Source organism: Mirounga leonina, unplaced genomic scaffold, assembly GCF_011800145.1.
Source record: "Mirounga leonina isolate KUSES-001 unplaced genomic scaffold, KU_Mleo_1.0 Mir_129, whole genome shotgun sequence".
NCBI classification, from domain to species: domain Eukaryota; kingdom Metazoa; phylum Chordata; class Mammalia; order Carnivora; family Phocidae; genus Mirounga; species Mirounga leonina.
In genome coordinates, this window is record NW_023270323.1 from 29,929,304 (window position 1) to 29,943,765 (window position 14,462).

The 14,462-nt window shown below is 33.3% G+C and overlaps 1 protein-coding gene across 4 annotated transcripts in view; it reads left to right on the forward strand.

Moving 5' to 3' along the window:
- TECRL (trans-2,3-enoyl-CoA reductase like) overlaps positions 1-14,462 on the forward strand; it is a 187,484-nt gene that overhangs the window by 95,089 nt on the left and 77,933 nt on the right. For 2 of the 4 annotated variants that reach the window (XM_035004898.1, XM_035004899.1), the window contains exons 9-12: positions 391-448; positions 8,583-8,668; positions 9,472-9,517; positions 10,378-11,359. In XM_035004898.1, coding sequence (XP_034860789.1) covers positions 391-448; positions 8,583-8,668; positions 9,472-9,517; positions 10,378-10,505 — 318 coding nt within the window. In that variant the 3' untranslated portion in view covers positions 10,506-11,359. Of the gene's footprint in view, positions 1-390; positions 449-8,582; positions 8,669-9,471; positions 9,518-10,377; positions 11,360-14,462 lie in introns of those variants that run through there. The other 2 variants (XM_035004900.1, XM_035004901.1) reach the window with 1 other exon arrangement.

The window sequence follows — 14,462 nt, forward strand, 5'->3', positions numbered from 1 at the left end:
CAGCTTCTTTCATTATTATGATATAAGCTTCCTTCTCCCTACAATTAGAGTAATAATATATCTCTTGGATCTTTGAAATTAATATATTAAATGGATACTGGCAAATCTATAGAATATGATTTAAAAAATTTTTTTTAAAGATTTTATCTACTTGAGAGAGAGAGAGAGAAGGGGCAGGGGGAGGGGCAGGGTGAGCAGCAGAGGGAGAGGGAGAAGCAGACTCCCCACTGAACAGGGAGCCCGACTTGGGGCTCAGTCCCAGGGCCCTGGCATCATGACAAGAGCCGAAGGCAGATGCTGAATGGACCAAGCCACCCAGGTGCCCCTATAGAATATGATTTTTAAAGAGGAACATGTAGATTACACTGAATAGTTTAAAATGTTTTACAGATTTGTGAAGCTGGAAATCATTTCATCAATGTAATCTTGGCTCATCCCAATCATACAGGTTAGTCCCTTTTTCTCTTTATCTTCTCTAAACAATGTTAATTATTATTTTTAAAAGCCTTTATTAAACAATTTTTAAAGCAATAGTTGGAAACATTTAAGAGAATATATCCCAATTCTAGCCCCTGTATGCCTAAGTTTTTAAAATATTTGAACTAAATCGTATTTTCTTCTTCTTTTTTTTTTTTTAAGATTATTTATTTATTTATTTGAGAGAGAGAATGAGATAGAGAAAGAGAGCATGAGACGGGGGAGGGTCAGAGGGAGAAGCAGACTCCCTGCTGAGCAGGGAGCCCGATGCGGGACTTGATCCCGGGACTCCAGGATCATGACCTGAGCTGAAGGCATTCGCTTAACCAACTGAGCCACCCAGGCGCCCCAACTAAATCGTCTTTTCTAATAATGGTTTTTCTAAAATGAAATGTGCATGCCCCCCACATCAAATGACGATCTCACTTAAATATGTAAAAAATAAACAGATGATTAAGAACTAAGGCAGTATAAAATCCAGTGATAAATGCCAATTTTTTAGCTTAACTCTCAATCTTGATCTAATTTGCATAATAATTGATATAACCTCACTGTATTTCAAGTGACTTAAACTTTTTTTAATAATAGTGATCTTTGACAAATTCAGTAGCTCTGAGATAGCAATGCCTGGGAGGACATTTTGAATTTAGTAGTTAGTTAAAAGTATTTCACAAAATTCACAGTGTTTATATAAAGATATTCTTGGTAAATTAATCCTCTCATTCAGGTTTAATTATAGGTATGGATTCATACTGAGTTTTGTATATGACACATAATTTAATTATATTTTAAATGGCAATGGTCAACATTTGGATTTCATGTTGTTATCAGTCTAGTTGCAAATATAAAGGTGCATTTGCCTCAAGTGTTTTTTAACATCTACCTGAATGTCTAACATTTTCTTGCCTTGCACATTTCTGGCAGGTTGGTGAAACACTTTCCAAAATATTTTTTTTCATATAATATATAGAATCACAAAGGAAATTTACTATGTTAGAACATTTATGAATATATAAAACAGCTATAATATATAACATGTTTTATTACATTACATAATACTGTGATAACTAGTCAATTTTTTGACTATTGACCATATATCCAGAGACAGATAGAAATATATATAGATATCTAAAATAACTACAATATGACTTGAAAATATTTGTACTTTATCTTGATGAAAAATATTAACAGATTAATGCCAATGCTATCGTGGTTTATTGTCTGCTTTTGCATTAAAGAAGAGCCTACATTTCCTTAAATGGATGGATGCCATTTTTATCTGACTTAAATTCATAGATTTGCTGAGTTCTCTTTGGATGTATTTGAAGCCCAATTGAAAACCTTCTGATAGTCTGATTTGTTTTTAGTGTAGAAACACAATACAATCCTGTAAAAACACTAGTATTGCCAAAGTTATGAACATTAGTAATTTAGTCTTAACTGTGACCCTTTAACAGTGTCACCTTGCTCAAGTTTCTTCATCTATTTGGATTATGGTATCATGATTTGAAAATGAAAATTTTAAATCATCATGTTTCTGAAGTCAAACATGATTTTGGAATTGTTCATGTGAAAAAGACTTTTTTCTTCAGTGTTTACTCCACCCTTTGTCTTGCTTATATATTGCTCTTGAGAAATCAGATGCCAATTTAATCTTCTCTTCTTTGTTAATTGATTCGGTCTTTTTGCCTTGAGACTCAAAAGATTTTTTCTTTACCACTAAGTCTATTAATTTTGTAGGGTATGTTTTAGAGTTCGTAATTTCAGGTCAATTTTCCCAGAAACATGATGTAAACTTCCAATAGGTTGATTCATGTCTTTTTTTTTTTTTTTTTTTTTTAGTTCTAGAAAGTTTTCTCATAGTTTAAAATTTGTTTTGTTGCATTGTGGACTTTATCAGGGGGGTAAATTATATATGTTATATCTTTATATGTTAATATTTATCAATTTCTATTTTTAGCTTTTTCTTTGTTTTTGGCTGTTTTTGTTAATCTACTTAATATCCTCTATTCTATTGAACATTCCACTCTTAGGCAAATTGAAATGTCTATATTACTGAGATGACTTTTTTTCTTTTTCTACAATTTCTTTCTTGAGTACAATCACCTTTCATCTTTTTTCCTTTCTTGTTGGCCATATCTATTTTGAGTTTTGGAATTCTTAATAGTTATGTCCTCTAGTACCTGCAAATGCTTCTGTGTAGGCATGTTCTGTTAAAATTTTTCAATGTTCTTTTTTTTGAGGGGTATTTTTATCAGCATGGAAAAAGGAACTTTCTATTTTATTCACATAAAAAGCTTATATGAATGCCAGTCAACTTATGTTCATTTTTAAGTGTATGGATTGTCCTAAAAGAGAAATAACAAATGTTTTTTACAGATGGGATGCTTGAAGAGGAGTCCCTAAAGTGTATTCTGGAAGGGATGGGGGGTTTCTTTATTGTGTCTTTTGATTCTTTAAACACTCCTTTTTTTATACATCCCACAATTCCCAGAACTGTTTCCTTCTTTTCCTTCTCCTCTAAGCCTCCAAGCAATGTCTTCCCCATGAACTGCTCTCCAATACTACTTTTCTTTTCATGGGAGCAGTGCTTTCTAAGATGAAAACCTTCTGGTCTCACTTTCAAATCATTTCATCTCATTTCAGTTCTTCATATCCAGTGTTCTGATCTATCAAGTATCAGACAATTTCTCAGGGTAGACCCATTTTTTTTTCATCATGAATTCTAGATTTCTATACATACAGTATAGAATTCTTTTTTTCTTCATAAACTCCTTTTTAAAATATCAGTTCTTTTGTTGGCTTTGAAAAACTTTCTGCTGCTCCTGAATTTTTATTCCCCATTATGTATTAATTAAACTTTGTGGTAATATATTTTTCCTAGATGTGCCTTAGCCATAAATTATGTATTGGGGGACCATTTAATATATATTATTTAAACAAGGTGTCACAAAATGTGTTCCCCAGGAGACACAATCTGATATAGAATAAATTTAAAAGAAGGTTATTACAAAGTATGGAAAAGAGGGAAGGAAGGAGAATTTTGCTAAGTGAGAAATTGATGCCATTTCATGGGTGGCCTCAGTCAATTCTATAGGGGTATCTGAAACTAGAACAATCTTTCTGAACTGTCTTATGTTGGAATGACTAGAAAAAGAAGGGTAATTTAGGTGTGGATCTCTCTGGGAAATGTGAATGACCAAGGATAAGGCAGCTCTCTTTAGTCAAGGCCATCCTCTCAGCGGGTCTGATAGTTGAAATCTTTCTGCTACCAGCACTTACAAGTTATGGAAGTTATCACACCCACTGGGGATCTTGGCAGTGTATCACTGAAACCATCACAGTCTCTTCCTTTTTTTTTTTTTTTTTTTTTTTTTTTCACGGATCCGCTTTGTATACTTTCTTTTAGTAGCCCTGTCAGGATGCCAATAGGCCTCTCTTTCTGGGGGAAATTTAAAAAAAGGTGAAAGATTTATATGATCTGAAGAGAAACCAGAGTATGGGAAATTTAAAAAAGACATGCTGGGGCACCTGAGTGGCTCAGTCATTAAGCGTCTGCCTTTGGCTCAGGTCATGATCCCAGGGTCCTGGGATTGAGCCCCGCATCAGGCTCCCTGCTCCGTGGGAAGCCTAACTCTCCCTCTCCCACTCCCCCTGCTTGTGTTCCCTCTCTCGCTGTGTCTCTCTTTGTCAAATAAATAAAAATAAAAATCTTAAAAAAATAAAATAAAAGAGATATGCTAGTGGGAGAGTACACAGCTTTTTTTTTTTTTTTTTAACAGCCACAGTAGTTTATTTACAATTGGACTCTTTATAAGATATTTACAAGACAACCAATTTTACACATCAGAAATGGTATCAAAAGTATGAATTACAACACAGACAACAATATGAAATGGGCATAAAACAAAGCTGAAGTGGACAGACAAGCAATTTCTCTTTTTAATTTATTAACACTAGCTTAACTTTGTTAAAGAAAGAAACAAAGAACTATGTTTTAGGAGAATTGCAGGGCCTTTGTTGAAGATTGAATTTCACAGTGTTGTATCCCATGTAGGGAAAAAATAAGACTTAATTTTCCCCCCACACTCTAACACACTGTAATTTCGCTCTTGGAATTTTGCTAATCTACTCTCCAACCTCCTCAACAAACCTCAACACATCCAAATTAAAGGAGAACTGATCTAGAAGAGGGGACAATAAAAGGAGCAGTCCTAGGTAGAGGGAGAACCAAGGAAATAGAATCCACTTAAGTCTGGCCAGATAGCACCTCATGGATTCCTCTTAGTCTAGCTCAAGTTCAGAATCTGGGGAGTCCCCTGGGTAGGGCACAAACACAAAGGTTATTTTTGCTAACCCGTATCCAAATTAGGAATCCGACAAATGTATGGTCTTGGTATGACAACTGATTTGTACTAATTTCCTCCTCCACAAACTGCTAAATTCCTTTTACCCTCAACATGAACATTTAATGTCTCAGGGATTACCTATTGGCATGGCCTAGATCTTCACTTTTTTTTTTTTTTTTAAGCGGGGAGGGGCAGAGGGAGAGGGAGCGAGAGAATCTTAAGCAGGTTTCATGCCCATCATGGAGCCCAACATGGGGTTCGATCTCGTAATCCTGAGATCATGACCTGAGCTGAAATCAAGAGATGCTTACCTTACTGAGCCAGTCACCCAGGTGCCCCTACCTAGATCCTCATCTAGAGGATAAAATTTTCATGGATACTTGTTTTGGTGTTGCAGGGTCTTCTTTTCTGAGTCCCAGGTTGTTCTTCTACCAATGAGTTTAGTGTCTTACAACTGGTTAAAGTGCAAAAAGTGGGAAAGGAATTTTATATTAAGTTAGCTGCTCCAAATCTCTGGACTATTCATCTCTTATTTTACCTAAATTCAAAAATAGTACTGTTGGGTAAACATTAGCTAGCCTCTAGGAACATTGCGTTATTATAACTAGCCACAACGCTTTGTGGATCAAGCTTCTTCTGAATTTACTACACATTCTGGCTTATGACAGGTAAGTGCTGCAACTAGAAATGCTTTTGATTTGGGAAATGGGGAGGGAAGGATCCTTAAATCCCAATCACAACTAGTCCATCCTAGTTTTAAGATGACATCACTTATACTCAGCCTGGAATAGCAGAGAGACAACACTAATCTTAGTGCTGGTGGTGCCCCTTTCACTAAAACATTCATTATAGCTTTGGAAAAGTTCTATGGAACATAGGAAAGAACATGGGAATATAGAACATGAGAAAAAAATTTCTCCCACGGAAAAGGGTCTTCCTTTTACAGCCTTATATAGACTAATTTAGGATCCCCACTTTTCCAAGCCATTTGATATATTTTGTCCCCTGTTTGCCATGGAATTTTAACATTTCTTCCTCACTTACTATGTGCCATTACTTTGTTCATGCTTCCAGACGCATGTTAGCGTGTTTGTACCATTTTAGCAGAACATTATTTCCTATGTCCCAGAAGACTGTGCCAACATCATAAACCTACTGTTGTCCAATTTTATATTTTGCCTTTCTTATCAAGTACCCCCAGAATCCAATCACATGTACATACATTCTTCTATAATTAGCTAGTTCATGGGAGCTGAGTTCTGTAGGTCCATTGGGGCATAATTCTTTTTTTTTTTTTTTCCCCTTATCAGTCCAGAACAAACTCTGGTAGGTTATATTGTACTATAACCCTAGCCTATAGCATAGGAGTTAAGAAAGTACATGGAGAAGATCTTAGAGGGGATTTTCTTGCAACAGAGTGGCATATGTATTGCCTTTAAGCAAGGGGATGTGCTAACTTTTAATAGGGAGGAGTGGGTGACTTCTGTAGGTTCAGGGAGTTCATGGAAATCTATATATTCCAAGATTTTGTGAACAACAACCTGGGCTTAGCAGACCAAGTTTGGATTGGAAGTCTTTTTTCTTTGGAGCCTGACTACTCTTGCAAGTAAGTCCTTGGTCTGGTCCTCAGCTTTCTCTGCCTTTCTCTCATTGCAAGAGATCAGAGCTTCTCTGATGAGGCCCTCTAGCTTTCACAGCTGGATTTTAATTGCCAATTGTTAATTTCAGTTTTTAGCTATTTTTATCAAGAGCGCTGATAGTGATCACCACTTAATTCTATTGGACCAAATAAAGCATTCCTTTCCACCAGTATAGCATGCCAGCACACCATTGGTAAAAGGCTTTACACTTGCATAGCTACTCTTGTACCAGCAGTTATCTGTTCAAGACCTACCATCAGTGATGCAGTACTCATTGCAGGCTTTTCAGTAGGTCATTCCACTTTAAAATGCCAATCCATTATCTGGTTTGGGGGCCATTCCTGGTGGCAGCTATTGTTGGTTCAGTTTTCTGGGATGCAGATGCTGAAATGGAGTTTAGCATTCAGGAGGTTTCTTAGAGAGTGATTTTATGAATGGGAAAAAAAATAAGTCATGTTTGGGAAGGAAATTGAGAGTCATGCAGTTTCAAGGGGAGTTTCAGATGAACCTCAGGGGCATTCTACAGCTAGGATGAACAATCAATGCTATTCTGAGTTGAGTCCTCAATTTACCACATTGATCAAATATTGGATTAAGGCTACACCAAAATATGAGTGTGACCTTGGGTAAGGTTTCTCCCTTCTGTCAGACAATCTTTATAGAGGGTGCTGAGGGTTGAAAGTTTTCTGCCAGGAGTTATCCCTGAAGCTGTGGAATAAACTTTTATACCTGAAGAAGATTCTGTGTGGTGCAGTGTTGTAATGTAAAAAATCTTCTGACTTTTATTTAATAGAAGCTCTATTATTAATAGTAACTATAGCTTGAGAAAGCATTTCATGGGCTTGTAAGTATTAAATTAGTAACATCTAGACTTACACCTTAAAATTAACAGTAAATACATACATGAGACAGTATCTATATACATATATTTTCCTGGGTCCTAAGACATTTTGGTTATTAAATTTACAAACTAGAAGAAATGTGTATTTGTGGATCCCTGAACATTTCCACCACCACTAGAGGCTGAACAGTCATAAACTAGGTTTAACCCAGATTATCTTGTGTGTATCTTCCACCTCTGAAATTCAGTTTCTATAACATGGATACTAGGTTCCTCAATCACTTATCTTTTGATGAATATATGGACATTACACAAAGGAACTTGCATGTAAGTTATCAAGAGAATCTGTAATATTAAATGGTATGTTTTTATCCTTATGTTGAAATGAGCAGTACATGAAATCTGCACAGTACCTAATATATTTTTTTACTTTGATAGTTTAACGATAGTTACAAGTCTGAAAACAAAATACTGACATTTCATTATGACTTTAGAATTATAACTAAAAGAGATTAGTTGATGTGTTATTTGATTAAACTTGCTATGGAGAATAACCAGTAATTTATAATTCATATTTACTTTTACAAGTGCCATTGCTCAAAGTTCAACTTGAAATCTTTATAAATTTGTTATCTAAAATATTTCTTGAAAGAAGTTAAAAGGCAAAAAAAAACACAAAAATCAAGCGGCAATATGGTAAGTATAATGAAAACTGTAAATCACAATCCTGATTGCTGAGCAGAAATAATTTATGTGGTATTTCTGAATATTAACTATGCTGATATTCACTGTAATCCTCTTATGAGAGATTTTCACACTTTCCTAATATAAATGACATCCTTACAAAATTCCCTTTGGATTTTCACTAATTAAATAGAAAGGGATGTTTGAAGTATTTAATAACCTCAACCAAATCATTGCCTTTAACACTAAAAGAGAAGAGGCATGCAATTGTTAAAGCACATTTACTGATTTCAGTGTACAATTCAGCTGCATCTATTATGCAAAATAACATTTATATATTGAATTTTAAAGAACTGATTATCATCAACATAGCTATAGACATAGAAAATGGCAGGTATTCTGTTTGAGTCAAAAGGTCATAACATTTGAAACTGGAATTCTTCTAAGTAATTTGGGAAATAGGTTTCTATAAATATATGATGGCATTTTATGTTGTATAAGTTATTCTAGGGAATTCAGAATCATATAAGACATATATGATTAAATTTACAATATGTAGCATCATTGATATTTTACTCTTCTTTCTAAAAGGAATTAATGCCTGTTTTCCAAGTCCAAATTATAACCCCTTCACATGGATGTTTTTCCTGGTTTCATGTCCTAACTACACTTATGAGGTATGCTATTTATGTATGTAAATAATTAAACTTTATTCTGATATACTAAATGCATATGCTTATGTATTTACATATATTAAAGTTTAATATATATGATTATACACAGATTTTATCGGTAGATCTGTATATCAGAGATATATATTATGATATATTATTTCATTTCAAGTTATAGGCATACAGAGCCCGGTTAGCTCAGTTGATAGAGCATGAGACTCTTAATTTCAAGTTATAGGCATAGGAAATTGGAACATTTAACCACAATTTTCCCTGCAAAAAAATGAATATTTTCGTATATATTTATTTTTAAAGAAAACTTTACAATCTTCATATAAAATGTCTTGAGATGTTTCAGGATTCCTTTTTTTTTTTAAGATTTTATTTATTTATTTGAGAGAGAGAATGAGATAGAGAGAGAGAGCATGAGAGGGGGGAGGGTCAGAGGGAGAAGCAGACTCCCTGCTGAGCAGGGAGCCCGATGAGGGACTCGATCCCGGGACTCCAGGATCATGACCTGAGCCGAAGGCAGTCGCTTAACCAACTGAGCCACCCAGGCGACCCTCAGGATTCCTTTTTTTATCATCAAAGTTTTTGGAACAATATCTTTCATTTTGTTTTATGAATATGATGCTTTTTATGGCATTATGACTATCATATTTAACAACAAAATTATTATTTGGGTGACATTTATTTCTACCTATAGTTTTCCCACTGTGTTTTAAGCTTTCACATTACTTATATAATATCACAAATAAAAATATTAGATTAATCATAGGTATTTATTAATTTATGTTTTAATCTAACAGATTGGATCATGGATTAGTTTCACAGTCATGACACAAACACTGCCAGGTAAGACTAGGTTATTTGACATTTAAGTAAGTGCAGCTTTAAGAGAAGTGGTTTCTGATAACAAGTTTTCATAGTACTAAAGTTTGGCAGCTTTGCAAAAGGATTTTATGCTTCCATTTTTATTTTTATCTTGGATATTTTTAGAAGTATTAAAATATAATGAAACAAAAATCTCTAGGTAATTGTGGCTTAATCCAACCTAGAAAATGTAGCTCAAACATATTTACTAGCGACAAGGATTTGTTAACAGAAGTGGTGATAATAATACACTTCACTTGAAACTCTTATGCATGAACACAGACAGACATGTGTATGTGCTGTGTCCTTCAAGTGTCCGTGATGTCTCTGAAGGGAAGGCTGGGAGCATGAGTGTGTAATCTTAAATGCTGGGCATTTTAACACACATAAGAGAGTTAAATTGAAATGAACTGCATGTATTGGAAAGGGTATGTATTACATCCATTTCATCCATTATTTGTTCCACTGTATAAAATTTTTGAATCATAATTAACGTGGTTTGCTATATGCATGTGTGTCTAGATGTATGTTATATACATACAGAAAACTACTATTGAAAAATTCAGAAAGATAAAAATTCCTTATTTGGAAATACTTTGTGGCAGTGGGATATAAAAAAATGTGGATTTATTTTGACCTCTGCTATGTACTTTCTATGTTTATTCAACCATGTGGTAAAAATAGAATATATATTATGCTAGGCAATTAATATGAGTAAAGAAAATTGATACAGAAGTATCACTTGAGAAATATTTTAAGAGCTAAATAGGTTCTTTTTCTAATAGAACTTGCTATATCTATCATAGAAATAAGAAAGGATAATTCTTTTTTTTTTTTTCTAGTTGGGATTTTTACACTTCTGATGAGTATCCAGATGTCTCTGTGGGCACAAAAGAAACATAAGATTTATTTGAAGAAATTCAATTCTTATGTGCATAGAAAATCAGCAATGATTCCATTCATACTGTAGGAAAAAATATATAGAAGAAAAGTATATAAGCTCAATAAATCAGACTTGGGCAATTGTTGACTATAATGCAACAGATTTTCAAAAACTACAGTACTTTTACTGAGTATAAATATTAAATGGTATCATCTAGCTAAATTTAAAGGAATAAACCTGAGACAAAAAGAAGAAACCATAAATATGGGACTAATAAAAAATAGTATCCAATATCTTTTCAAAGAATTGGTCCTTAAACAAGATTTTCTTACTTCATTAAATATTTCATAATACTATTTGCTTAAGATAATTAAAATACCTGAATTCTAAAGTAAAAAAAATTCTGACATTTAAGTCCCTTGAATTTTACACATTTTGATAGTAATTTATTATTTTCTTTATTGTTCAACATGTTATTGAGAAGTATATTTCAATTTCTTGTGAAAATTCTACCTATATTAAAAGTGAAACATGTAATTTCTCATGCCATATTCATTTATTCATACATACGTTGTATGTATGAAACTATACATTCTGAAACTATAATAATTTAAAATATTTTCTAGACATTATTTACTAAATCATTTGAATATATACTGCATATTAAATATATATTTATATTTACATGCAAATCATGTTTATATATAAGTATATATTGAAATATGTATTTTTAAAATTGATTATATGTGATGACAGAGTACATTGGAGATGTTTTGAGATTAAGAGTGGAAATATTTCCTATGTCCTCTCAAAGCTTGTTTGCATATGTGTGTGTATGTGAATATGCATATATATTTTGACAGGGAGATGACTGATACAAAAATCAAGTACACATTATTTAAATATTTTTAAAAAATAAAGTTTCTTCATTTTTAAATTGAGATTCTTTAGATTGGTTAATTTCTAGAACCTTTCAAATTTCTACATATATATCAAAATATCCTCATTAAAGCTGTTAGATTATATACATATTTGACAAAATATCCTTGGTAAATGTAGGTATGTATGCATTCTGTGGGAACCTATCATTAACACGTGTCAAATTATTCAAAAAATAAAAAAGCACCCTTTTAAAAACTTTGTTATCATCCCCAAATGTATAGCATTAAAATATCTCAGAGGAAGACAACAACAAACTTTAATTCCCTAATATGTATTCAGCAAAGTAGCATGGAATCAAGCAAAAGCCTTTTTTTTTTTTTTTTTTTTTTTTTTTTAGCATATAATGTATTATTTGTTTCAGGGATACAGGTCTGTGATTCATCAGTCTTATACAATTCACAGCGTTCACCATAGCACATACCCTCCCAGTGTCCATCACCCAGCCACCCCATCCCTCCCAACCCCCTCCACTCCAGCAACCCTCAGTCTGTTTCCTGAGATTAAGAGTCTCTTATGGTTTGTCTCCCTCTCTAGTTTCATCTTGTTTCATTTTTCCCTCCCTTTTCCTATGATTCTCTGTTTTGTTTCTCAAATTCCACATATCAGTGAAATCATATGATAATTGTCTTTCTCTGATTGACTTATTTCACTTAGCATAATAACCTCTAGTTCCATCCATGTCATTGCAAATGGCAAGATTTCATTTTTTGATGGCTGCATAATATTCCATTATATATATATTTATATATATATATATATATATATATATATATAAATACACACACACACACACACACCACATCTTCTTTATCCATTCATCTGTTGATGGCCGTCTAGGCTCATGCAAAAGTCTTAAAAGGAGGTACTAATACATTAACCCACATACACTTAATACATCTATGTAATCAACCACCTGTGATAATTATCTTTGTTGAAAGACAAAGAATAGCTATGTATTCTTAACTAGATCCTGACTGATGCCAATCCAGGAAGTTTGCACATTCTTACAGGACTAGAAGCTCTTTGATACAGCAAGGAATGATGGGATACTTACAGGACAAACATTTCTCTTCCCATGGTGCTACATTCCCTCATATCTATCTCATACCAATCATTTCCTTACAGTTGAGAATCACACCTTGGTTAATGGGTTATGAACTGCTTTTTGAAAATTATTTCTTTCTCATTTTTATTTCCTGGAAGACTCATTGCCTCAAAAGATAGAAACTGTTAAATTTACACCATTTTGTTATCAACATTAATGTTGCCAAATATAACCACTAATCACATGATTAGGTATTTACCCAAAGAATATAAGAACACTAATTCAAGGGGATACGTGCATCCTTACACAACATTATCTACAATAGACAAGATTTGGAAGCAGCCCAAGTGTCCATCAGTTGATTCATGGATAAAATGGATAAAGAATATAGATATAGGTACACACACACACACACACACACACACACTGGCTTGTTATTCAGCCATAAAAAAGAATGACATGCCTAGAGCTTAAGAGTATCATGCTAAGTGAAAAGAGTCAGAGAAAGACAAATACCATAGGATTTCATTCCTGTGTGGAATTTAAGAAACAAAGCAAACAAGCAAAGGGAAAGACAACCATCTGATGGTTACGGGGGCCAGGATGGGTTATACAGGTTATGGGAATTAAGGAGTCATGATGAGTATATGGAACTGTTGAATTACTATATTGTACTCCTGAAACAAATATAACACTGTAACTCACTGGAATTAAATAAAAACTTAAATAAAACTAAACAAAATAAAATACTTGAGCTTCCCTTTTTATTATCCTAGGATTTCAAAGCAGGCTATAGGATCTGTCCTTAATGGACAAGAATAATAATTATTCTAAGTGAATCAATAACTCAGCAGTCACATTGTTGTTCCTTAAATTTTCTCAAAGGTGAGTGGATATGATGTCTCAGCAAAAAGGATACTGTACAAATGAGATGTTCAAACAGCTAAGTTTACTTGGAGAAAAACTGAATATAAAATACCTTCTGTAGGGACACAATGTCTGTGCCTTTTATTTCTATGTTTGGCAAATGGAAACATGTAAAATCAGTATTTCTTCTCCATTAACTGACATAACAATATAGAACTACCTACCGGCCCTTCATGATTAATAAAAACAACATAAAAATAGCCTGCTAAGTTGTATTTTCATTCCAAATATGATCTCCAAATATCATCTAATTTCTGATTTTAAACATCTAAAGATAGTATTAACTTTTCTTTATTAAGTTTTTGTTCTTTTATTTACTGGGCTGCATGGATAAAAAGGAATGGACATTACTTCAAGCTGTAAATGCCTGTTCAAACTATGGAACTGGGAATCTGATTCACATGCTCAATCTTCTCTCAGGCCATTTGTTTGTTATAATATCTTAAAATTGCTCTTCATTTCTATCATTTTTGCAGAGCATACCATTTATAAAAACAAAACCAAACCCCTAAAGTTTTAAAAATAAAAATATATCATTGGTGGTTATAGATCTATAAATTCATGTCCAATGATATCTTCATAGATTGAGTTATTTATTGATTTACTTGATGTTTTATAACTCCCTTCTACACATCTAGGGTCTTTAGGAGGATGAGTCAGTTTAAGGGTCCTTAGGAGGATGAAACTATGCAAAGTAGAAAAGACCAGGTTAGGAAATGAGTTCCACACAACGTGTCCCTCCATTAACATAGAACTTACTATGTCTTCACAAATAAGGGCCCCATTCCCAACAAAGGCTGGAAATAAACTTAGTCAGGAGTGCAAAAATATAATCACAGATTTCAGCCTCAATCATCCAAATCGTTTAATGCAATAATTATTATGATCCCTGCGAAGCTACAGCTTTGCACCTTCCATTTGGAGTTTTTAAGAATGGTAGCCAATAACACATTTCAATTTTATGACTGTAATTAATCATATGAGAGTAAATAAATTAACATCAGAATTTACTGATTGATACTGGATTTGTGATTACATATAATATTAAAAATATAGTTCATTTAATCTAATAATTATTCTAATAGTTACCTTTTTGAATCATTGTCTGGAAGAATACTTTCTTTAATCCC